The sequence below is a fragment of the Thunnus thynnus genome, chromosome 24, assembly GCF_963924715.1.
Source record: "Thunnus thynnus chromosome 24, fThuThy2.1, whole genome shotgun sequence".
Taxonomy (NCBI): Eukaryota; Metazoa; Chordata; class Actinopteri; order Scombriformes; family Scombridae; genus Thunnus; species Thunnus thynnus.
The window spans coordinates 5,457,043-5,480,257 of record NC_089540.1 but is presented as its reverse complement, the minus strand read 5'-3'; the positions used below and the strand labels follow the sequence as shown (position 1 = coordinate 5,480,257).

The window sequence follows — 23,215 nt, the reverse complement described above, 5'->3', positions numbered from 1 at the left end:
TGTGAGGGGGATGTCACATGAACCACAACACAAAAGTTTTTCACAATTTCCAAGCAGCTTTATTCATTTTGGAAAATCTCATTAAACCACTGAAATCTCTGGACAGGCCAAGCAGGATTTGCATAGTACCAAAAGGACTTTTTACACTTCTCAAAACTAGAAAAACTAAAAACAGTACCTTTAAGGCTCAAACAGAAATAGAGTGCAAAAAAACGCAGCTTGCATGTAGCATTTTAACATCACAAACACACATAAATATGATGAATATGATCACCATAAAAGTGAGACCGTCTTGTCGAGACTATACTGCATTTTTACACCTGGTCACTGGATCAAATGTGTCACTTAATTTGCAGCAACAGCAAACAGCAAACAACAGTGTTTATAGGATATATGGTCTGAATTAGAAAACATACCAGCAATGACATTACTGCTGGAGTGAGTCATTGCAAATTGTCTCATTTGTTTATGGTGATTATATCAAGGCAGCGTAAGTAATTTTACATTTTGATGTTGAAGAAAATGCTACGTGCAGAACGAAGAACAGAACATGGCATGAGTGTGGATGGAAGTTTCCTCGTGATTCGTTTCAGCAGCCAGAGGCACGTTACAAACACAAACACATGAATAAATACATGAATAGTGTATCACATGTGCACTGCATTAAAAGATAAGGTGATATTGGTGATATTCTGCAGTTTTACTGTCAACGAATTCCATGAAAACACCAAAATCAACCACTCAACCCCAACGTTTCATTGAAAAAAAAAAAAAAAAAAAAGGCTCAGTCATTACCTAAAGCTGCTTGGCACTTTAGTTTTTAGCAAACATGACTCAAACAGGAGTAAACTGAATTTGTTGGGGACTATTTTCAGCTGCGGATTAGTACATATTTGATGTTCTAGTGAATATTTTGCAGCAGGACAGTGTATGTTGACTTGAGTCAGAATAATCTAGTGTATGTGTTTATGGTCATGAAGGAACATGTCATCAAGAGCAGCGGTGTGACAGATTGATGTGTTTTAATGGTTATAAATAGACAACTGAGATCTATGGCACAGAGGTGTAAGATATTTTCACTACACAGACAATAACTGTTAGTAGATTCTTTCATTGTTAGTTTTGCCTGTTTCGTGGGATTCGTTGACAGTAAGAAACATATAGAATATAACCAGACGTATCCTTTACACTCTCATCGTCAACTACTCACTACTTCAGCAGCACATCAACAGACCTGATCCCTGAAAAACACCCGGCTGTCATATCAATATAACCTTGAGCAAAACCTGTAGCATAAAAAAGCCCAAATTTCAGTGAATAAAAATGGACTCCGAAATGCTTTTTCCAAGTCTGAAACATTAAAAATCACGACCTGGATCTGATCTTGTAATATTTCTAAAATTTAGGAGTTCCAGTGTGTAACTATCCTACCTGATACTGATAATAACTATTATTTTGCTTTAGTTCCCTTTCATTGAGAGACAAAATCCCACTGTAAGAATGTCTCTTTTTCAGATGGTGAATACGTCTTTGGACAAATGAACTGTCTTTGGTATAATTCATATACATACTATGAGAACAGAATGAACACCTGGGACAACTACATTTAGTGAACAATTTGCATAGAAATCTCCAAAACACCATTTCCTCTTACTGTAACATTTATAGTCTTTATTACCTTTTATGATATAATTTAATATTAAAAATGTATAAATTCCAATTTCAAATGTAAATTTTTATGGATGAATATAAATATGAATACGAATATGGATGAAAGGGGGAAATTAAAGCATTATTTAGATGATGTCAGACTCAGGTATCAGTGCAACAAATAAACCTAAACAGTAACAGTACACAGAGTAGATATAGTAATCTGAACAATAAAGTTCATTAAAGCTAAAAAACATAAAAGCTTTCCTCTTCATGAAACAGGATCTCAGTGAGATGCAATATAAATCTTAAATAAGCTATTGGCGCCCTCTGCTGGCAAAAAGTAACACAACAAATACAAAAAATACAAACACATCTAGAAACAAAATTCCTAAAGCAACATAAAATAAATCTCTTAAATCAGTATATTAAACAAAAGTCTCTTTTTTTAATCTCCCAGAATAAAATTATAATCTCAATGTGATCATCTTTTCACCAAAAAAGTCTTCAATATCTCCTCAGAAACTAATTTTATTGTGCAACAAAACTTCACTGGCTTCTTGTTTTATGTTCAAGTCATCTCTGGTAACAGGATTTTTAACAACAGTAACATTATGGAGAGTTAATGAAAACTATAGTATTTACCATTTCTTACATCTGTTTTTTATACCAGTGTACAAATCCACAGCAGAAGAATCATGTGTCAGTAGACCTAAAGGCTTTTAAAACAGCATGTGTGTGTGCACATGAACACACACATACAGACATGCCGGAGTGAAAGCTTGGCCAATGGCCTCAGTGAGTAAAGTGCAATATGTCAAGTACCTATTGGAGTATGAACAGGTGACACAGATTAGTGTGTGATGACCGGCTCTGACTGATTTACTCCAACAAAGGGTCGTCGTCATCGTCGTCATAGTCAACCTGCAGCCTCTGAAAGGGCCGGGGGCCTGACGGGCGGCGCTGGCTCAGGTACCTGAATAGAACTGTAGAAAAACAAGTCTTTCTAGTTTGTTGATGAGCTGGAGACACGCAGTACATTTACGCTGAAACATTAGGGATTAAGGGTTACCTTTCAAAACCTCAAACTCAACGTCAGCCCTGGAGCTTACTGTTGCACTATCACAATCGTGCACCTGCTCAACTGCATTCCCACTTGGTTTTTAAAAGCAGTACTTCAAGAGTTTGTAACTTGCTCTCTGTCTACCAGCATTTTCCCTCCAAATTTAAAAATGCAGTTGTTTATCTTCTTAAAAGTCCTCTCTGTATGCCACTTCCAAGATTTTTGGAAAAAATCCAATCTGGCTTTAATCCTCTTCACAGGATGGAAACTGCTCTGGTATAAGTCACTAATGGCCTACAGCTTGTATCTTAACTCTCCTTGTTCTCAGCTCAGCCTTTGACACAGTGGAACACAATGTCTTCATCGGTGTTGGCATCAGTGATGTAGCTCTAGACTGGTTTCTTTCTTATCTGTCCAACAGATCCTTCTCTGTTGTGGTTGGAGATGCTTCCTCTTCTTTTATGGGGTACCACAGGGGTCCATCCTGGGTCCCCTTTTATTCTCTATCTACATGCTATCCCTCAAGAATATTATGCATAGACATAACATCGACTTCCATTGTAATGTGCATGATATGCAACTGTATGTCCTGATAAAGTGTGAGGCCACCGATTTACCAATGTTATGTCCTGCCTTGCTGAAGTTTAAAAAACAATTCAAACTTGCAGTTTCACATCTAGTCTATGTGCCTCATCTAATAATGTTAGAAATGAAGCCCACAATCTAAGTTTTTTTGTTTGTTTTTTTAACCATGAGCTGTCATTCCATGCTCCCAGGTGACTGGGACATCCAAGCAAGACTGGGTCATTTATCTCTGACTTGATTATTGTGTAGGACTTAATTCTAGTCTCAGCACGCGAAACATCCAAAGATGTTTTACACAAAAAAAAATGCTGCTGCCAGCTTTTAACATTTGTTCAGAGAAGCAATTACATAACACCAATCCTGGCTGCTCTTCACTGGTCACCTGTCAGTTTAAGAACTGATTTGAGGATTTAACGGCTCATTGTTAAAGTCCTACTAGTGGTTGCAAAATCTCACCTTGTCACAAAGGGTGACTGTATTTTTAATGACACTGTGATTACCCATTTTATTATTTCATCTCCTTTTTATAGCTTACTTTTATGTTTCTTGCTCTCATTTCACTGCTTCTGCTCTCGTACTATTCCTTGAGAAGTAATAAACAGTAAGTAATATACTGTTGCAATCGTTCGCACTTACCAGTAATTGTAGTGAGTACCAGTAGGACGCCCACCACCAGGCCAACCACCAGTGGGACATCCCAGCAGGTCTCAGCAGCCAGCAGGCATCGAGCCTTGGTAAGGGTACCGTTGTTGGGCTGCTGGGGTACCGACAACAGGTGGCACATTAGCGGGTAAATGTCCACGCTCTGTAAACTGCTCATTCGATAGCCCTGACGGAAGCTGGGCCCCACCGCTGCCAGGAAGGGGTGCATGCTGGGTAAGGAGTTGTCATAGCCGTGATCACCCACTGAGAGAGGGATGGAAAGAGAGAGAGAGCTGTTTATTTAATAAAACAAAAGCCAGCCTGTGAAGAGTGGAAGAAAAACAAAAATCACAGCTGACTTTTTTATTGAAAAGATTTCCAACTATTCCAGTTTAGGAGCACAACAGACAGAAATGATTTAAGATACGTACATCTCGGCAGCTTGTTTCCTTGCCGCACTATGGTCCAGCCCTCGTCAGCAATCAGAATGATTGGCTGGATGCGCTGGTTGTTCCGGTAGTGCAGCCTATCAGGAATGGCCTTCTTCAAATATGCCGTCATGTGGGGGTGGCACTTTTTCAGCAGGGCAAAGACGGTATCTGGGTCTGTCACAGGAAAAGGCATTACTAGAGAATGAAGATGCAAATTTGGACTTCTTATACAAATTGTTTCTAATTCACCCTGATAATCATAAAATAATCAGGCTTTATCTATGTTTTTATACAGGAAATAAAAGTTCCACTATTTTTCTTTAGGATAACGACAACAGATGTATGATTAGGTACATCAAAGAAAGCCTGTTTGTATGCTAGCTCATCTCACATTAGCTGATGTGAGCCTGGTTACCTTTCTTTGGGATGAGGGCTGTGACGGGTGAGAGGTCCACCAGTGTGTAGTTGTCGGGGTGGAGGCAGGTGTCCAGCTGTATAAGACGCTCGGCCGAGCACTGAGCCATGCCGTGGTCACTGGTTACCAGGACGTTAATGTGACCCCAGAGGCCTGTCCGCTTCAGCTCAGACACCAGCAGGCCGATGTTGTCATCAACCTGATCACATGCAACCAGACATAGCCATCAATAACTGTTTCCATCAAGCAAATTCTGAGTGAAAGGTGTTATGCCCAAATGAGATTAACCTTCAAGTGAGCTGACTCAGTAAATCATGCCAAACCTAAGCTACGTTTCCATTTTTATTACACATTCATCAATATAAACATGTCTGCCAAGCAAAAGCACAGACTTAATTGCACTGAGGAAATGCTACTAAAACCTGCTGCTTTAATTTAGCTTTTCTAATTCAATAATATAATTCATATAAAAATTCACAGATGGAACCTCTGCTGCAGAGAGATACACAAACATCACATGACCAAACAGTCTGACAGGTAATAAGACAAGATCAAGACAAAATTCAAACAAGACAAGGTCAAAATCTTGGAGGACTGTGTATGGTCAATGTGAAAATGTGGCTAATTTGTTACAGGGATAGTCAGCGGTAGTGTCTATAATGTGAATTCCTGGATATTAAAGGTTCATCTGCTATTTTCTGTAGTGGCCCCAGTAATATTTGTTGTTAAAGTGTACTCAAATAGTACATGACATGGCTAAGTAAGCTGAGTAAAAAAAAAGGTTATAAATGCAGTTGCAAGAACAATACTTTCCATCTGTTTCACTCTACATTTTGGGTGCAAATTCAGGAGGCTTATCTCCGCCCAGTTACCACAATTACAGTCAAATTGAGCGCACCTGCAGAGCAGCCGCCCCACCCTAAACTGACATTATAAGGCTGGTCCAGCCAACGATGCTGAAAGTTACTGCAGAGCATGAAAATTGCATATGCATAATTTCACAACTTGTTACTCAGGTTTCACTGGCGGAGTGACAATACCTACCAAAAACACATACATGTGTGTGTGTGTTAATGTAAGATGTGCTAGTATGAATATTTTACTACAGCAAAGACCAAAAGTCTGAGTCCTGTCTGAGCCAAAAATTGCTTAATTTGATTATTTATTAAAAGTTGGAGATTCTATTTTTCAAAAATAACAATCCCTAAAATGTACAATGATTAATTAATACAACAATACTACATAACATCCCAAACATATTCTCAGAAAACAAAACCTAACCTTTGGTTAAACTGACTAAAACCATATTTTAACAACTGGACAGATCTTTTTTAAAATTTTTTCCCCTATCTCTGTCTCCCCTCATTCCCTATCTTCGTCTACTTTCAGCCATCAATACATAAAATGCCAAAAAATTACTAAAAAACAACAATTGGAGATTTCGAGGTGACCTGAGACTTCTAATAAAAAACTCCACTTCACATTGTGAGCTGTTCTTTACCTCAAGCTCCTTACTTCATATAGCAACACGATGGCTTACTTACTTACTGTAGTTTCAACTGTGTTTGACAAGTCAGAATGTCCACTGGGAGAAAGATCTCTATTAGAGTTGTGTCTGACATATACTTGCAAACTTTTCCTTTAGAACAGTGTCTTTTGGACATTTAGTTTTGTAAACCAGGCTCAAGCAAACTCCTCTGAGGTTTTGAGTTAAAAAAAAACAAAAAAACTTCCACAGTCTGTACCTCCTTCAGAACTTTGGCCATAGCGGTGGTGTTGTCGGGGCCGAATATGTGACCTGACCGGTCAGGTTCCTCCCAGTAGAGAGCTGCGAACATCACTCCTTGCTCCTGGGGGAATGAGACATAGCATACAGAATGTCAGACAAGAGCTGTTCACCCTTCCAGACTTCAAGCATTGCAATGTCAACCAAAGTCCTGTCAACTAAGTTTTAGAGCAGTGAACAAAGTAGAAATGGAAACCTTGGAAGACATTAATGGGAAAACAAAAAGGAGTGGAAATCAGTGAAATATATTTGTAACTAATACATTAAATGTAACGGTAAGCTTAGTAAAGTAACTTTTCTACCGTCCCGTTTCCCAACATCCAGCTTGTCACGTTCCCCAATCGTTGCTCGAAGGTCACATTCGGGTTGTAGTGAAAGAAGTGTGTCGCCGTGTGGTTGCTGATGGTCACTTCGGAGCCGGGCCACATCATGGCCGCTGTCTTGTAGCCGGAGTCAAGCGCCGAGACCCAGAGGGGCCGCGCCTCGTTCCACCACATCGGGTCGGTGTCGTTGCCAGCGTGGAAGCTCTTGCGGCTGATGGGGTCGTACATGTTACTGGCCAGGATACCATGAGACTCAGCGTACAGCCCTGTCACCTGGAGACCACAACAAATATTACTGCTTTTCTTATGATAGCTATAACTCATTGTTATGCTAATATTGTGTATTTGAATTTATTCTACCTTTTTATTCAAATGTTAAAACGCCTCATTAACTTCAGATATGACTTATCATTTCTTATTTGCCTTTGTATTATTATCCTCATGGCTTCTATAATCAAAGCTTCTACATTTTATTATAATGGTTGCATTATTAGGGGTCTAAGCACCAGCTGTGTTGAAAACCTATTGTTTTTGTTCAGATTTTTATTAGGGGTCCCCTAGGGAACCTGCTAAATTTAGATAAAAGTATAAAATATATTGCTGATACAAACAGATACATATTTACCACATATGCTAGTATGCATTCTAATCTCTTCACACTATCAGATAAACAGCTGGAAGGAAATGTTTTCAGACAAGCATCTCATCGGCAGTCTATCACGCTAAGAACAGCACATGCTGCTGGTTACCAGGCTGTAGTGGTTAGGGAACGTCTTGGTGATGAAGACGTTTGTGAGCTGCTCCACCAGGACCCCTTGGCTATACAGGAGCTTCAGGTTTGGCATGGGAAACCTCTGCAGGTAGTCGGCTCGGAAACCGTCGAATGATACCAGCAACAGTGGCAGAGGAGCCTGCTCAGCCGTGTTGTTCTCTGTCACCACAGAGTGCACACCACACAGGAAGCCCAGCAGTATTTTAAGTAACATCCTGTAGAGATACAAAGAGAAACACAAGTTAATGCTCATTTCTCTTTCAATTTGAGCCATCTAACTTTAACTACAACATCATGTACATATTTTCAAATAATACCTGAGGAGTTAGTATTGATGAAAGAGTTATATATCTTTGAGGAATCAATGCAGAGAGGTGCAAATTCAATCTAACAATGTACTGCCGTCTAAAGGGAACCAGAGAGCAGTGAATCTGAAGTTAACAATCCATATAAGGATCTAACAAAGAACAAAGTGATGACACCAGAAACAGAAAAAAAAAAAGAAATTCCTCAAGAAAGACTAAAAGCTCTAAAGCTAAATCAGCTCTTTTAAGTAATCGCTAACCTAAACAGTTGAGTTTGAGTTTCACATCGCTAAACTGGATTCTAAACTCTCAGTTTATCTTCAAGCCAAAAACATTCTTCGGTGTCCAACTTTTGCTTACAAAGAAATGAAACTGAGAACTGTCCCTAAATGCTGGTAACATGTCAGTTTCAACAGCTCTGTTACTACTGATGTGGTTTCAACGGCTGCTCATGGTGATACCATCTAGTTTGAGGTGGGGGATGGTGGGTCAATGTTTACTGGTAAAGGCTGTGGTCCTTTTTTTTATTGAAATGGAAAGTTTGTTTTGTTCCTTCACACATTCTGTCATGAAAGAGAATCCCTACCCCTCCTCTCCTTCAAAACATTTGATTTATGTTGTTATCAAAGATGACTTTTTAAATCAATTGCATTAGAAACACGCCTCAGAAGCATATGCAATCTTAAATTATCTAATAAACTCAATCTGTTCACTGCCTTGATACTGAAATTATTGGATTCCTGCTCATGTTGTATGTCCCACATCAAAGTCCTGTTTCATATGCATCAAATTACAAGACATGAAGACACTACCGCACATTTCAAGCTTGGTTTGACACAGTTAAATGTGCATTTTCATAACAGCTACACAAGACTGTGAGACTGAAAAGAGTTTATTTCAGTAAACAAACACCCACAGTTTTTTACACAGTGTGATCACTGTCCTAATTGGAGCTTCCTATTCCACTCACTTCTATCAAATATCATTTTCTTATTTGCTTTTTAAAATGAGAGAGTTAAGCCGCTCCAAAAGCAAAGATCACAAGCTGTGATCTCCGAGATGCGTGAAATTGGGAGTAAATCTAAAGAAATTAGATTGACTACAAGCACAGCTGGGAAACGAATGGAAGACAGAGAGACATTGAATCCCTCTCTCGCCTCTCGATTTGATTTAATTCGCTTTCAATAAAGTCTTTAAGGCTTTTAGTCTGCCACATCTGCCATAGAAGAACCTCATAAAGTTACCTAAGTAAAATCTAATTTGTGAATATCACAACTCAAGTGGTGCAAGCTTAGGATGACAGAAATTGAATAAGACACCAAAAGTGAACATTTTTCTGAGATTCAACAACACGGCCTTATTCTGAACATTGAATAACCTGCGACATATACACTAAAGCTGCAACGATTAGTTGATTAATTGATTAGTTGTCAACTATTAAATTAATCACCAACTATTTTGATAATCAATTAATCATTTTGAGTCATTTTTTTAAGAAAAAATGTCCAAATTCTCTGATTTTAGCTTCTTAAATGTGAATATTTCCTGGTTTCTTTAGTCTTCTATGACAGTAAACTGATTATCTTTGCGTTTTGGACAGAACAAGACATGTTCTTGGATGTCATCTTGGGCTTTAGGAAACAGTGAACAATATTTTTCACCATTTTCTGACATTTTATGGACAAAATAACTAATCGATTCATGGAGAAATGATGGGCAGATTAATCGATAATAAAAATAATAGTTAGTTGCAGCCCTAATAAATTCATGTTAGAGGCATAAATATTACAATAGTAATTCTGCATCTGTCTCAACCACATGACAGTTTTAACACAGTTTCAAAGACATTATTATTACATACATTTTGTGTTTTTATATTTCCCTAATTGTTGATTCATTTCTAAGTAAACAAGGCAACTGACTTCCAACTGAAACCTGAAACCTGTTCAACAGCCAACGGACAGGTCAAATAAATAGCAGGAAGCCTCTATTATTTGACGAAGAATAACGAGGAAATGTCATTAATTATTGCATAAATAGCCACTGAAGACAAAGCAGAAGTAAAACGAAAAACGGATGATATCAACTGAGTGAGAAACATGTTATTTTCACTATCAGCAGGGCAGCTTGTTAGCAGCCTGCAAGGAGAAGCAGCGGTTAGCTTGCTAATGACAGCGTCCACATAAAAACTGTCAATTTCGTAATGTTACCTGTAACAGGGCAGGTGTCCTCCAACACAGTAGCGCTCAATAACTTTTCCCTGTAATCTATTTACGCAACAACATCGTAAATGAACTTCCTCAAAATGACGAGAGACGTTGTCGAGCTAGCAAAGATAATGTGTAGCAAATTCCGGTGAGAAATTTCTCAATAAATCCCTCATTGAAATATGACGCATTGTAATACAAAATACGGATGTGTAGTTATCTATAATTTGGTTTTATATATCCACAGATATTCACTGTCTTATTCTCTTTTAAGAGAAACACAGCAATACGCATTAACGGTTTCGTTTACACGTTTAAAAAATATATCATGCTCTAATTTTGACGTCACGTCACCTTTCACTTCCTCTCTTGTTGCGTTTACCTTAACGTAGTGACGCCTTGACTAAATTGGCAGTTCAAGCAGCGAATCAGCGTTCAGACTTTCGGGGGCGGGACAAGTATTAGTGGTTCTTTGGTTGCATGGATGTAGTTAAATACAAGAAACACAATAGCTTTTGCACCTTTGTTAAAAATGACGAAATATTCTCATTTTATACATGATACTAATTTTAGCTTGAAATACGAGTAGAATAGCACACTATTGTTCATCCAGTTATTTAGTAAAGTCACTTAAACATACCTCTGTGAGATACTATTGTGGTAAATGTGGCTAGATTAGAAGTGCATGACCAACTCCACCACAATGCCTCTCACTTTTTACATTGCAGCATTGCATTGCAATTCCACACTTGCATGCAACTCTTCATACAAACTGATCTCAAGTTTAAGGTACTACACTACACAAGATAAATCAAAAAGGGCTTTGGCAGAGGCATAAGCCTTCACACACCAGCAGGAAATTTCATGAATCCTCCTCATATGCGATCTTACATGACTCTTAAATTGATTTATCCACAATCTTCAATCACTATCAGCATGATGAGAAAACTACAAGAATATATAGTTATACTGACCTTTGGTGGGTGTTACATTCTGCCATATCCATCTTATGGTCCTCCTACACCGTAGAAGGCTCACAGTTAACCAGCAACTAAGTGATATCAAGGCCTGAGTTTCACTTTCGTATTACACACAGAGTGCACATGGTGCTTCAACATGTGATCTTATGAAGCCTCAAAATGCAGGAAAACTGTACTGTTGGTTTTGCATGTATTAGCCCATCACAAAGCATACCAATTTCAAAAGCCTGTTTTCAAAAGAATCAATCATTACTTTCTGTACACACAGACCTGAAACTTGCATGAGATAATCCATCACAGTTTTTATCTTATGGTGAAGCAGTGTGGTAATAGAGGCAGTGTCTTGAACATGTTATCTTTCTGGTGCAATACTTGTAAAAAAAAAACTAAAAAAAACTCAAAAGTTCACTTCAAAACAACAAACTAAATGCAAGAACTTTATGTTGTATTGCTTATTATTTCTCATTCAACAACCTTGATCATGAGTCTTTTGTTTCCTTAAATGTAGAATTGCATTGTCCCTGCTTACATGTTCTGTTTTTTGGTAGTTGGTTAAAAATATTGAAGATGGTCCTTTAAAAGATGGCTATGTGCCCGTAGCCATTGAGTAATTGACATTTTTGAGCTGCAGTATTGTCTCACTAGACTATGTAAGTTGTACTCTCCTTTAAAGATCACCGCTGTCTTTTCTTGGCATTGCCTTACTGCCTGCCCTGTCCAAAGTCCTGGGTTTCTCTTTGATAAGATTGGCGCTGTTGGCATCACAGTCACTCTGCTTCACACCTTGACTCGCTCCACCGTCTCGAGACAACCTCCATTTGACCTCTTCACCCAGGATGGATTCTTCTGACGAGCACGTTTACGAGACCCCAGACGACTTCAAGGAGAGGCGAAGCAGTTCCTCTTCCTCCTCATCCTCCTCGTCTTCTTCACATTCTGAAGATGAAGAGAAAGGGGAGATGGAGGACTTGAGTAGGAAGGAGGAGAAAGAGGACGAGAAAGAAGAGAAGATCAAGGTAGAGGTGAGCAGTAAAGAGCTGAATATGGGGAGGAGGTCGCCAGAGAAGGAGGAGGAGGAGGAGAAGAACAGCAGGAACTCATCACGCAGATCCTCATCTTCATCATCATCTTCTTCATCAGCCTCTGAGAAAGAGGAGCCAAAGTCTGAAAAGGATGAAATGGAAGTCACACTTTACGTTAAGGTAGGGAAGAAATGCCATGTTAGTTGATTTTAAACTATGTAAGATGATTGATTTCAGTTTAGTTACATTCTGTGGTGTTTCTGTGTGTACGCACATATATTACACACACAAAGACACACACACACACACACACAGTTTGCATGCTCAAATTACAAACTCTACATCTTTGAACTATCTTGCAGGCCTCATAAAACTCACTCACAATCACTTTCATATCAGTTGATCAAGAACAAGTGTGCAAGGTCAGTGAGTATCTCCTAGTGTGTGTGTGTGTGCGTGTGCGTGTGCGTGTGTGTTTGGAATGTATGATCCATCCAGAGTTGGATTTTATGTCCTATTGTTGCACCCACTATACACTCACTGTGCTGTTCACAAACACACGTCTATTTGTAGGTGTACATGTCAAGTCGTGTGTGCGTGTGTGTGTGTGTGTGTGTGTGTGTGTTAGCAGGAGTTACTCTGATTCTAAATATAAGTTGAACTGACAAGAATGTTCTGAGTCAGTGTTGGAATAGTTGGGGATGGTTCCTGTCACATGGACATGTGATTTCCCAGTGAGTGTGTGAGTGTGTGTGTGTGTGTGTGTGTGTGTGTGTGTGTGTCAGTGTGTATCAGTGTGTGTTTGCATTATACCATGTGTGTTGATTAGTCGACTTCCTGGAAAATCTATCCATCTATTCATCTATCTATCTATCTATCTATCTATCTATCTATCTATAACATTAAACCTCCACACACAAACACACATTAACTCAATGTATTACGTAATCTGCACGTTCCACACTAAAGTCCAGTTGCGCAGGAGTATATAAGGATCATAAATCTGACACTTTGAAACTACAGCAACATAAATTATATCAATATAACACTGAGGTCATTGGAGAGTGCCCACACACCTCATAAAAGAAATCCCTGAGTTTGTCAAATGTTTTCTTGAAGTAGCAGCCTCTGCCATCAGTGTATGAATGAGTGTTTGAATGGCTGAATGTTGACATGTATTGTAAAGCGCTTCGAGTGGTCGGAAGACTAGAAAGGCGCTTTATATATGGAGTCCATTCACCATTTACAATAGCATTGCAGTAGCTCACTTTTTCAATACTGAGAAAAATAAGATAAATCTAGTTGATGTACCATCATTAAACATCAACAAGTAGTTACTTTATAGTTTTACATAAGCACTATAACTACAGAAAAACCGGAGGCCTGGGACTAAAAGGTGTTAATTTTACTGCTACCTAGCTAAAATTGTCGTTTTATTCACATATACATATAAAATATGTGAAAGTCTTTTCTACTAAAGAGTAGGCAGATGACTGAAATTGTCATTTGTGACACTATACTGTGTATTATTATTCATTTTAACGCTTCCAAATTAATCTAAAGTTGCATTCCACTATATAAGGTGATAAAGGATACATCTGGTGATATTCAAATATTTTTTATTGTTAACATATCCAAATTAAAAGACACTGTGTTAGCCTGTCTCTCTGTACTCTCTGAGTTCCCCAGCCTGCGTGGCTCACAGCCCAAAGCCCATCTGTGCCTACTGAAGATGTAAAATGCCTATTACTGAAGTGTTTTTAATGGCTTCTAGACAAATTATAAGCATGAAGACTGAAATAGAAATAGATGAAATAGAGTACATGAAACAAACACATGACTTATGCTAAAAATATTGTTTAATGCACCTCCTCATTCCTCAGTGTGCTAATTGTCAGACATAAGACCACATGCAGGTGGCGTATAGACATATAGGCTTTAGACTAATCAGTCAACAAGATACACCTGGTGTAACAATCAACAGGACCAGGGACTGCCCCCCAAAAACACACAATAGTAACATAGCAACAATACAAGGTTTCCCAGTGAATCTTTAAAAGAAAAATGTCACAAAAAACCTTTACAAGGAACATGCCAAAGAAAAATCCTCATTATACCATTAGGTGTAAGAGTATGAAAAAAAAAAAAATTCAAAAAGCTTCTCTCTGGAGAAGCGGTCTCTCTCTATTCCCTCCACGTTTGCCTAGATGACACCCACCTGCGTGTGGGCTTATGTCTGACAATAAGCACGTTGAAGAAGGGCTCGGCACGAAACATCTGCGCATTAATAATATTTTTAGCATAAATCACGGTATGCAGACTTTTTTGTTTGTTTCATGTATTTATGTAGAAGTTCTAGCACCCATGTGTTGTCATAGAAGAAGTAGAGAGTTGAATACATTTTCAGCATGAATCAGGTTGTTTTCAGTAATTATTGGACAAAAATGGAGCTTTATGATACAGAGGAATAAGACAGATCAGATCAATCAGATTTATTATTTAACAGGTTGAGGATACAGTATATACACTACATACAGTATGCTGGACAATTTGTGTTTTACAGTAAAAGTTTTTTTTAGAAAATATCAAAATTCGTGGTAACCAGAGTAGGGATGCTATAACAGCATAGATGCATAGCTGCAGAGGACTATAAAACTACCTGACTTCAATTTACGGTTCTTTTTATGTTCAAAAACTTTATGTCTCTTTTCCCCTCTTTTATGGGGACTTTAAAAGTTTACTACAGTATGTTTATCCAAGCTGCCAGTAAACTCCATCATATTTGACTCTGACGAGAAGCTGAAGAGTCAGTTGGGAGTCAGTTGGGTGAAGGAGCTAAGTCATAGAGTGAGAATTCCTAAAAAGGGACCCATGGGTGTTGATGAGTCTGAGGAAGAGATGATGACTCTCGATGATTTAAAGTCACCCGGTTGTGTTGTCAATCAGAGCTATAAGAGCTGGGAGGGGCAGGGCACCCTTGTGTGACATGATCTGCCCTTTCCCTCCTCCTTTCCACGGACACCCCCATCCCACCCCACCCAAAGGGGTTATTTTTGACCGACACTGTCACGCCCCGCTGCTGAGGGCATGGGTACAAACTGAACCCCTAACACACAAACGCACACACACACACACACACTCTTTCTCTCTCTCTCTCTGGCTTTCGTCCTCAGCTGACACTCTGACAGAGCTGCTATGGGACTAAGCAGACTTCACCGAATGGACCTGGAGTAGAATCTGCCGTAAACTGAGACGGGTCACACACACACACAAACATACACGCGCACATACATCTACACACTTGTGGAAACAAAAAAACACAAGCAGAGCATTTTTGCTTTCCTTGACCATGACGGATACTACAGCTGAGGAAGACAAGGACCCTGACATCGAGTTGTTTGTCAAGGTGGGGGCGTTTTGTGTGAGTGTGTGTACAGGCCTGTGTGTGAACATCACAAGCTGATACTAGATCAGTTTTCTTTTCACTTCTAAGTGACATTTCTCTACAAACTTCACTATTTCACCCTGCAAACTCATCCACATTATATAATCTGTACTCTATGGAGAGTGTGTGTGTGTGTTGCAGGGTGGCTCCTTTAAGCGTGTGCATGCCATGTTGTTGTTGTTGCGTGCTGATTTTCCGTGTGTGAACCTGACACCCACGTGCATAGACAATCTCTCTCTTTCTCTCTCCTACTGAATTATTACTGGGGTCCTTTCAGTGTTGAGAACAGCAGCTTTAAATTAGTCTGAGGTTATGATACAATATGTCTGCAGTATTGCGCACAGTTTTAACATCTTGCTCTCTTATTGTAAGGCCTTTTAATGAATATAGCCAGTAGATATTTGTTTTTAATATGGGAGTGTGACAGTATTGTGCACTCATTAAAATGTGTGTTTACTTATAAGGCAAGTTTCAGACATGTTCATCATGAAAAACATCTGTTGGGTTTTTGAAATGAGACTTTTAAAGGAATAGTTTGATATTGTGGGAGAGTTGTGAGAGTAAAATGAGAAAATCAACACCATTGTCAAGTCTGGATGCTAAATTTGAAGCTACTCTGTTAGCTTAGCCTACCAGCACTTCTAAAACTCACAAATTAACACATGATCTCATTTGTTTCACCCACACAAGAACCAAAGTGTTAAAATATTGTGGTTTCACAGAGAGTTATGTGCCAGACTGTTTCTTGGCAGGACGCAAGAAATAGCTGATTTCCTGGCAACCTCAACTGACGACAGGACTTTGTTATCTTTGGATAGAGTCGGGCTAGTTGTTTCCCACTGTTTCCAGTCTTTATGCTAAGCTAAGCTAACTGGCTTCTGGCTGTATCTTCATATTTCATGTACAGAGTACATATGAGTACATACGAGTACATATGAGTGTGGTATATCATTCCTCTCATCTAACTCTGTGCAAGAAAGTGTTGAGCTATTCCTTTAAATAACTTAACCATTAGTTCAACCTTATTTTGTCACGTACGCTGCGGTGATGGTGGCGGTTAATGATGCTCAAAGTATGAGTTTGTTTCCTCTTTCTTAAGGACCATATCAGTGTTTTTGCAACGTTTAGCTTAACATTTTTGCTGACCATTTTTAAATGCATGCTACACAATGTGGTTGCATGGTAAAGCAGTTATAGCGCAACTGATCCAAAACGTCTACACATAACAGTAATGGAACACTTACTGCTTTTTTGACTTCATTGACTTTTATATTTTGCTGAAATGAAAGCAGTAATGGCTGCATGGAAAAGTAGAAATGATACCTTCAAATTTCTTAAACACAACAGCATGGTTTACAGAGTGGTTAGCTTGTGGTTATCCATTTATGTGATTTCTAATAAATCGGCTACAAGGCGAGTTAATTTATATAGCACATTTCAGAAACAAGGCAATTCAAAGTGCTTCACATAAAACATTAAAAGCATCGAGACAAAGTGCAAAAGAAACACACTATAAAAGGACATTTAAATACAATTAAACATTCATTTAAGAGCTAAAATAAGCTAAAATAGAATAAGACTGGTATAAAATACAAGAATAAAAGTTACAATGTGGTGTAAGAAACAAATAATTACTTGATTTAATAAAAGGCAGCTGCTAACAGAAAAGTCTTCAGCCTTGATTTAAAAGAACTGAGTTGTAGCAGACGTGCTCATGCAAAAAACAAAAAACAAAACATGCAAATCCACACGTATGGTTGTTTAAACTCTTAAAATCTGGGTTTTCTGTGACAAATGCAACAAAAATGCACACGTTTCATTAGGAATTTTAGAAAATCAGGGTCAGAATCTTAAAACAAAGTAGAGAAAAGCAGCTCATACATCGGTTCCAGGTGCCGTGTCTGTGTGTGTGTGTGTGTTTCTTTGGTTTTGCTTATGACAGGAAAGATCTATGATTTCTATATCTGACGCACGCTACTACAGTATAAAGGAACCAGAAGTCCAAACGGGCAGTGAAGCGGCTAATGGAAGCAGTGTGGATTATTCATGTTGGACTCAGCGTCTCATTACAGTGTCATGTTGCAGCTTTGCACACACAAACACACACGCACACACACACGCAAACAACCTCTTACTGTGTTTGATCAGTTGCCAATTATAAATGTGTGCACACACTCACACACACACAAACATATCACCAGATGCCTCAAACCCACTACTTCTTCTTGTATAACGTGTGTGATTTAATTGATTGATTGATTGAGTATTTGTTCAGTTGTTTGTCAGGAGTGCGTGCTGTGCGAATCAGTGTATGTCTGTTTTAGTACAGTTTGTATGGGTGTGTGTGCTCATATGAGAAGAGGTCAGCATGTGAAGGCTTCTAGAAAGAGTTGAAGAGTTGCTGCATCACAAACAGACACTAGTTCAGTTTTGAACTCAGCTCTGAATTCCATTTCTGTAGCAGTATAAGTGTCTCATCATGTTCATGTGTGTGTGTGTGTGTGTGTGTGTGTGTGTGTGTGTGTGTGTGTGTGTGTAGGCTGGGAGTGATGGGGAGAGCATCGGAAACTGTCCGTTCTCTCAGCGCCTCTTCATGATCCTCTGGCTGAAGGGCGTGGTCTTCAATGTCACCACTGTTGACCTCAAGAGGTAATAATGAAATAATATTATAACACTGAAAGACTAGAAGGTAGAGAATAAAGAATAGCTCTAGTTTTACACAGTTAAGTGTATAAGCCACATGTTTATTAATGCATTTTTAATCGACTCAGTCTTTACGAGGCTACAAAAACATGAAACATATTTACAAAAGTACTTGTTTAAGCTGCTATAATTGACAATGAATGCAATGAGTTAAATGATGTAAGTGAAAGTGACAGAATTTTCAGACTTAATGAAAGACATGTTTAGAAATATGCAGTAAGTCAGTGAAGTAATTCAGGAATAGTGTTTTTTTTTTGTGTAATTTTATACCCTGGCTCAGTTTGTAGCTTTGCATAGTGGTAAATCCATGCTTATTTCATTATGAAATTAAAAAAAAAAAAAGTCTTTCTTTGCGTGTGTGTTTCATATTTCTCGACCCAACACAAAATCCCATAACTTACTGTTTGATTAATCAGCTAACAGAAAGCTTCAGAGCAGCTTTAATATGTGCATTTAATTAAGGTGGGGATGCTTTGGCTGCAATTGCCGCTTTGAGAAACACATGAAGGTAATGAAAAACCTCCCCGAGGATCACATTTAAAAACACTCCATTTATAAGAGCAGTTGTTATTGAGAAACGAGGCCCATGGTGGTTAGCATTAGCAGCAACAGCCACCATGGCTGGTGATATAGAAAAAAGAACCATTTGTTTAATGACAACTGTATCACTGATATTGAAATAGTAATTCACACCACAGATTTATGGAAGAGGTTGTAAAATGATTCCACTCTGATTAGGAAACCGGCTGACCTTCACAACTTGGCCCCGGGGACGCACCCGCCCTTCCTCACCTTCCAGGGGGAGGTCCTCACTGACGTCAATAAAATCGAGGAGTACCTGGAGGCGACTCTTGCTCCGCCGAAGTAGGCCTCACACACAAATCCACACGCGCAGATATAAGAAATATAACATCCTAATGCCTGCAATGTTAACATCCTGTTCTTCAGGTATGCAAAGCTTGCAGCAAAGAACCGTGAATCCAACACAGCAGGAAACAACATATTTGCCAGGTTCTCAGCTTACGTCAAAAACACCATGCCAGATAAAAATCATGGTAAGCACACTTCATAAATGCATCCTGTAAGCGTTATAATCCAAACAGAGTCACTGGTTTATCAACTTTAATGACCTTTGACCTGTGTGTGTGTTTCAGCATTAGAACAAAGTCTGAACAAGGCTCTAGCTAAGCTGGATGAGTATCTGATGAGTCCTCTACCTGAAGAGGTTCAGGCAGGACGCCACAGCGGTGATGGAGAATCCAACCGTAAATACCTGGATGGGGATGAACTGACACTGGCTGACTGCAACCTTCTGCCTAAACTCCATGTTGTCAAGGTAACTTTTGGTTAATTGGTTCATTTTGGTTTGGTTGATCTAATCGTATGAGTTTGGCCTTGACAGCCCTACAACAATAACTTGTTTCCGCCAGGTGGTAACGAAGAAATATCGCAACTATGACATCCCATCTGAATTCAGAGGTGTGTGGCGTTATCTTGGCAACGCCTACAGCCGAGACGAGTTCACCAACACGTGCGCAGCTGATGTGGAAATCGAGCTAGCCTATCAGGATGTAGCTAAGAGGCTTGGGAAATGAATCATCACAAAACAGAGTCACCATTGTTCCTTTCTGTCCTTTGAAAAAATCTAATAAATCATACTTCTGACACACATTACATACACTCTACACAAAGGGTTTGTAATTTTAAATACAAACATGCTGATTAATCGTTTTTTTTTAAAGGTGCAGTGTACCATCTCCACTCTGATGCCTCTGTAATAACACTTTATGAAGAGGTTGAAAATAGTTTGTTTATGATGATTATACTGCTGTCATTTCTCAAAAAAATAACGTGATTTTTTTTTTTTTTGAGACAAAAAGTCTAAAGTTTGCAATTGACTGTTTGCTAAACCCCGCCCTCTAACATTGATTGTCCAATCGTAAGTAAGCACAGCAGGTCTGTCAAGCTCAATACTTGGCATTTAAAGAGTTTGGATGTAGGAGTTGTCAATATTTTCGTCTTTTCAAAACCAAAAACACAAGAGCGAAAGTGTAAGGGACGGATTAAACAGTATAACATAACGTAACACACATTGATTAGTCTTCATCCTAAAAGCTTCTCTTTTAACGCTAAAAGTGAAAATCGTACAGTTTGAAGATATGAACAAGTATGCAAGCTAAGCAGCCAAACAGTGTTATGTTAGAAATGAAAAAAGTCTGATCCAACACTTTTTAATGTGAGCGAACAGTTAATTAAAGATGTCAAAAGTTAAGGGAAAGAATAAAAATCTGTTTTCTCCCTGAACTTTACTTTATAGTAAGTAAGTCTTTATAGTTTCCCATCATCATTTTCTTCTACAGATATACTAGAAATAATGGGATGCATAAAGCAGAGTTTGATTACCGTATTTTACATGCCGTCTTTTTCTTCTGTGGATTTATGTGTGATTTGTAGGTTGTATTATCACATTGCAGGGTCAGATTAATAGACAGTGTTGTTGGAAAGAATGTGTTTCAGCCAAAGTAATTTGCCTTGTCAGCTCTGTAGACGAGAGATGTGCTTTCTCCCTCCTTTTTCTTATCGAGGTAATAAACATTTTGTTTTGACCCGTTAAATTTGGGATATGATCTGCTTGAACTGCATACTGGAGATTTACCTTCCCTTTTAAAATACAGTCTCCTTACTTTTTTAGTCTCACACTACAGTTTACAACTCAGTCTTCACTTTCATATAGAGTACTGTCAATTCTTTCCTGAAAAGGTCACAGTCTCACAGATTAAAACTATACAATTAATCACATAAATCAGCTTGTAATGAACAAAAAAAAGCACTAAAATGAAGTTTACCCCTGCTGCTGTGATTTAGTACACATTGATGGTAGTGAAGTCATTTTAATCATGGGTGCCTTAGTGGGAATCAAGCTCTCCTTCGCCTTCAGCTCTTTACGTCTGTACAGTAAATTATATGTTTGAATATAATATGAATATGAATTATTGATGTCATCAAAGGATTTCTACTGCCGCATAGAGCTGTGTGATAATAATATAAACTTAATATGTCTGTAAATGACTGTCGCTCAACTACACATTCTTTCTGATGATTAGAACCATGAAAGCATTGTGTATATGTCGCTTATTTGAATAATAAATCTATTTTCTCAGAGACTGAGCTTGTGAGTTGTGGTTTTTCACTGGAAACTGTCTCACTGATGTATGAATGTGGTGTAACCTTACAAGGGAATGGATATTGACTGCGTCTTTTCCGGTAAATCAAGCTGTTATCGTGTTACACTGTGCAAAAGTTCCTAGAAACAGAGAAATATGAGAAAGCTTTGTCACTGATTTGTTTATGGAAATATAAATTCATGCTGTCTCTTAGCTAATCTACTTAACTAACTGAAAGTTCATGCAGAGCCACATCTATTGAGCAATTTAAAAACACATTAATCTTTCATGATCATTAAGCAGAAAAACACAAGGGAAACCTTAGATGCAAGGACTTATGGATGAACAATTTTACTGAAGGAGCTGCTATGTACACACTTTTTCTCCACCTTTTGCTTCCAGTGTTTGTTTGTTATATCTTCCATCACTTCTCTTTCCTGTGGTGGATGAGTAGAAAGTTTATTGTATATCCACCTTGCTGTTGTCTATTTTTCTGCTGATACTGGTATGAATATCAATACTCTGACTTTAGATATAATTTCCACAATAAATAGCAGCTGAGTCAGGAAATGCACAGCTTGCATACCAGGAGGACTGACAAAATATAAAGTACAAAAACAACTATGTCCCTAAATTAAATATAAATATTAGTGCTTGGTATAAATACCTGTGCTTTACTTTCTGCACATTTAACAAATGCAAAACCTCATAATAATTCAGAAATGTAGCTGGATTTCAGTCTCTATATGAAAACACAAGGGGGGGCTATAATGTCTGACAGCCAGCAGATGGCAGTAAACACAAAGCTTTTATTGGCCTGTGACAGCAGAAAAAGGTAGTTAGGGATCGACCTCTTTTATGTCTCCTCCATTTTTGTTTAACCAAGATGTGGCAATTGTCATTGAATTTGAGTCACCATGGCCCATAGCCAACACATATGGAAATTAGACTATTTTTCAGTCACTTTGTAATCAAAGATTAAATCAAGATTCAAATAAGACAGTGAGTAAAATAATTCATTTATAAAGAATGGATAGCAAAAACAGATATAAATACAAACTCAGTTACAGCTGTCTAGTCTGGGATTTTTGTTTGTTCTTCACTTTGATGAATTGCAAGTTGTAGAATGTAAATATATAACTAAGTTACACAATGTTTATTTGGAGCCTTGTCACGTTGCTGTTTATGTGTGACTGATGCTCAAAAACTATTTTTTTAAATTAATATTGTAAATATTATAACTATAATTATTACATGTAAGAGACTTTCATTCTGACTATTGTAATTTTATTGTCAATTTTCAAAGTCAGACAATGTATTTATCTGGCACTGAAAAGTGAAGCCATTGTGGAAGTGCCTTAAACCTGCATTCTTTCTAATGGCCAGCAACAAGGAGTCCAATTGTACAGAAGTCGAGGAGAAAATGACCCTACTTCTGACTTGATTTATTACCTCAGTAAACACTTCCCTAATGAGTTTATGGTCTAAATCGTTAGTTTCAAGTCTTCATCAATATAGCGTGATGTTCATTTTGTAAATTATGGTCCCATTTAGAGTAAAATACACAATAAAGCAGGGTATGCTTTAGTGTGTATTGTAACCCCAAATTAGAATAGGAGTATAGGTGTAGCTGTTGCTATTTAGTGTGTTTTCAGTTCATCAAAGTTAATTGTAACATTTTGGTCACTTAAAAAAGTCTTGTTCAGCGTTTGGTTCTACTAA

At 38.3% G+C, this 23,215-nt stretch overlaps 2 protein-coding genes across 4 annotated transcripts; one reads left to right on the top strand and one right to left on the bottom strand.

The window, feature by feature from the left end:
* Positions 1 to 36: 36 nt before the first annotated feature.
* enpp4 (ectonucleotide pyrophosphatase/phosphodiesterase 4) lies at positions 37 to 11,242 on the bottom strand. 2 transcript variants are annotated; one of them, XM_067583717.1, is made up of 8 exons: positions 11,154 to 11,242; positions 7,645 to 7,882; positions 6,875 to 7,168; positions 6,532 to 6,636; positions 4,787 to 4,985; positions 4,372 to 4,545; positions 3,935 to 4,204; positions 37 to 2,636 (listed from the first exon to the last, which is right to left on the bottom strand). In XM_067583717.1, exons 1-8 carry the CDS (start codon positions 11,183 to 11,185, stop codon positions 2,533 to 2,535), a joined length of 1,416 nt encoding a protein of 471 aa, XP_067439818.1. In that variant the 5' UTR covers positions 11,186 to 11,242; the 3' UTR covers positions 37 to 2,532. The 2 variants fall into 2 exon arrangements, with proteins under 2 accessions (XP_067439818.1, XP_067439819.1); XM_067583718.1 differs by lacking the exon at positions 11,154 to 11,242 and adding an exon at positions 10,183 to 10,497.
* Positions 11,243 to 11,938: 696 nt separating this feature from the next.
* clic5a (chloride intracellular channel 5a) lies at positions 11,939 to 21,493 on the top strand. 2 transcript variants are annotated; one of them, XM_067583719.1, is made up of 6 exons: positions 11,939 to 12,361; positions 18,166 to 18,275; positions 19,068 to 19,193; positions 19,278 to 19,384; positions 19,484 to 19,665; positions 19,760 to 21,493. In XM_067583719.1, the coding sequence occupies exons 1-6, from the start codon at positions 11,996 to 11,998 to the stop codon at positions 19,922 to 19,924; spliced, it is 1,056 nt and encodes a 351-aa protein (XP_067439820.1). In that variant the 5' UTR covers positions 11,939 to 11,995; the 3' UTR covers positions 19,925 to 21,493. The 2 variants fall into 2 exon arrangements, with proteins under 2 accessions (XP_067439820.1, XP_067439821.1); XM_067583720.1 differs by lacking the exon at positions 11,939 to 12,361 and adding an exon at positions 15,298 to 15,587.
* The last annotated feature ends 1,722 nt before the right edge of the window (positions 21,494 to 23,215 follow it).

What these genes read in the sequence shown, in the direction of transcription:
- enpp4 (XM_067583717.1), bottom strand. Translation starts at nt 11,185, where the DNA reads ATGGATATGGCAGAATGTAACACCCACCAAAG. An exon ending in TCCCTAACCACTACAGCCTG is followed by an intron (nt 7,169 to 7,644) that starts GTAACCAGCAGC and finishes TGTGGTCTCCAG; the next exon opens with GTGACAGGGCTGTACGCTGA. An exon ending in TGGCCAAAGTTCTGAAGGAG is followed by an intron (nt 4,986 to 6,531) that starts GTACAGACTGTG and finishes GCATGTGATCAG; the next exon opens with GTTGATGACAACATCGGCCT.
- clic5a (XM_067583719.1), top strand. Translation starts at nt 11,996, where the DNA reads ATGGATTCTTCTGACGAGCACGTTTACGAGACCCCAGACGACTTCAAG. An exon ending in ACCACTGTTGACCTCAAGAG is followed by an intron (nt 18,276 to 19,067) that starts GTAATAATGAAA and finishes CACTCTGATTAG; the next exon opens with GAAACCGGCTGACCTTCACA. An exon ending in GCGACTCTTGCTCCGCCGAA is followed by an intron (nt 19,194 to 19,277) that starts GTAGGCCTCACA and finishes CCTGTTCTTCAG; the next exon opens with GTATGCAAAGCTTGCAGCAA.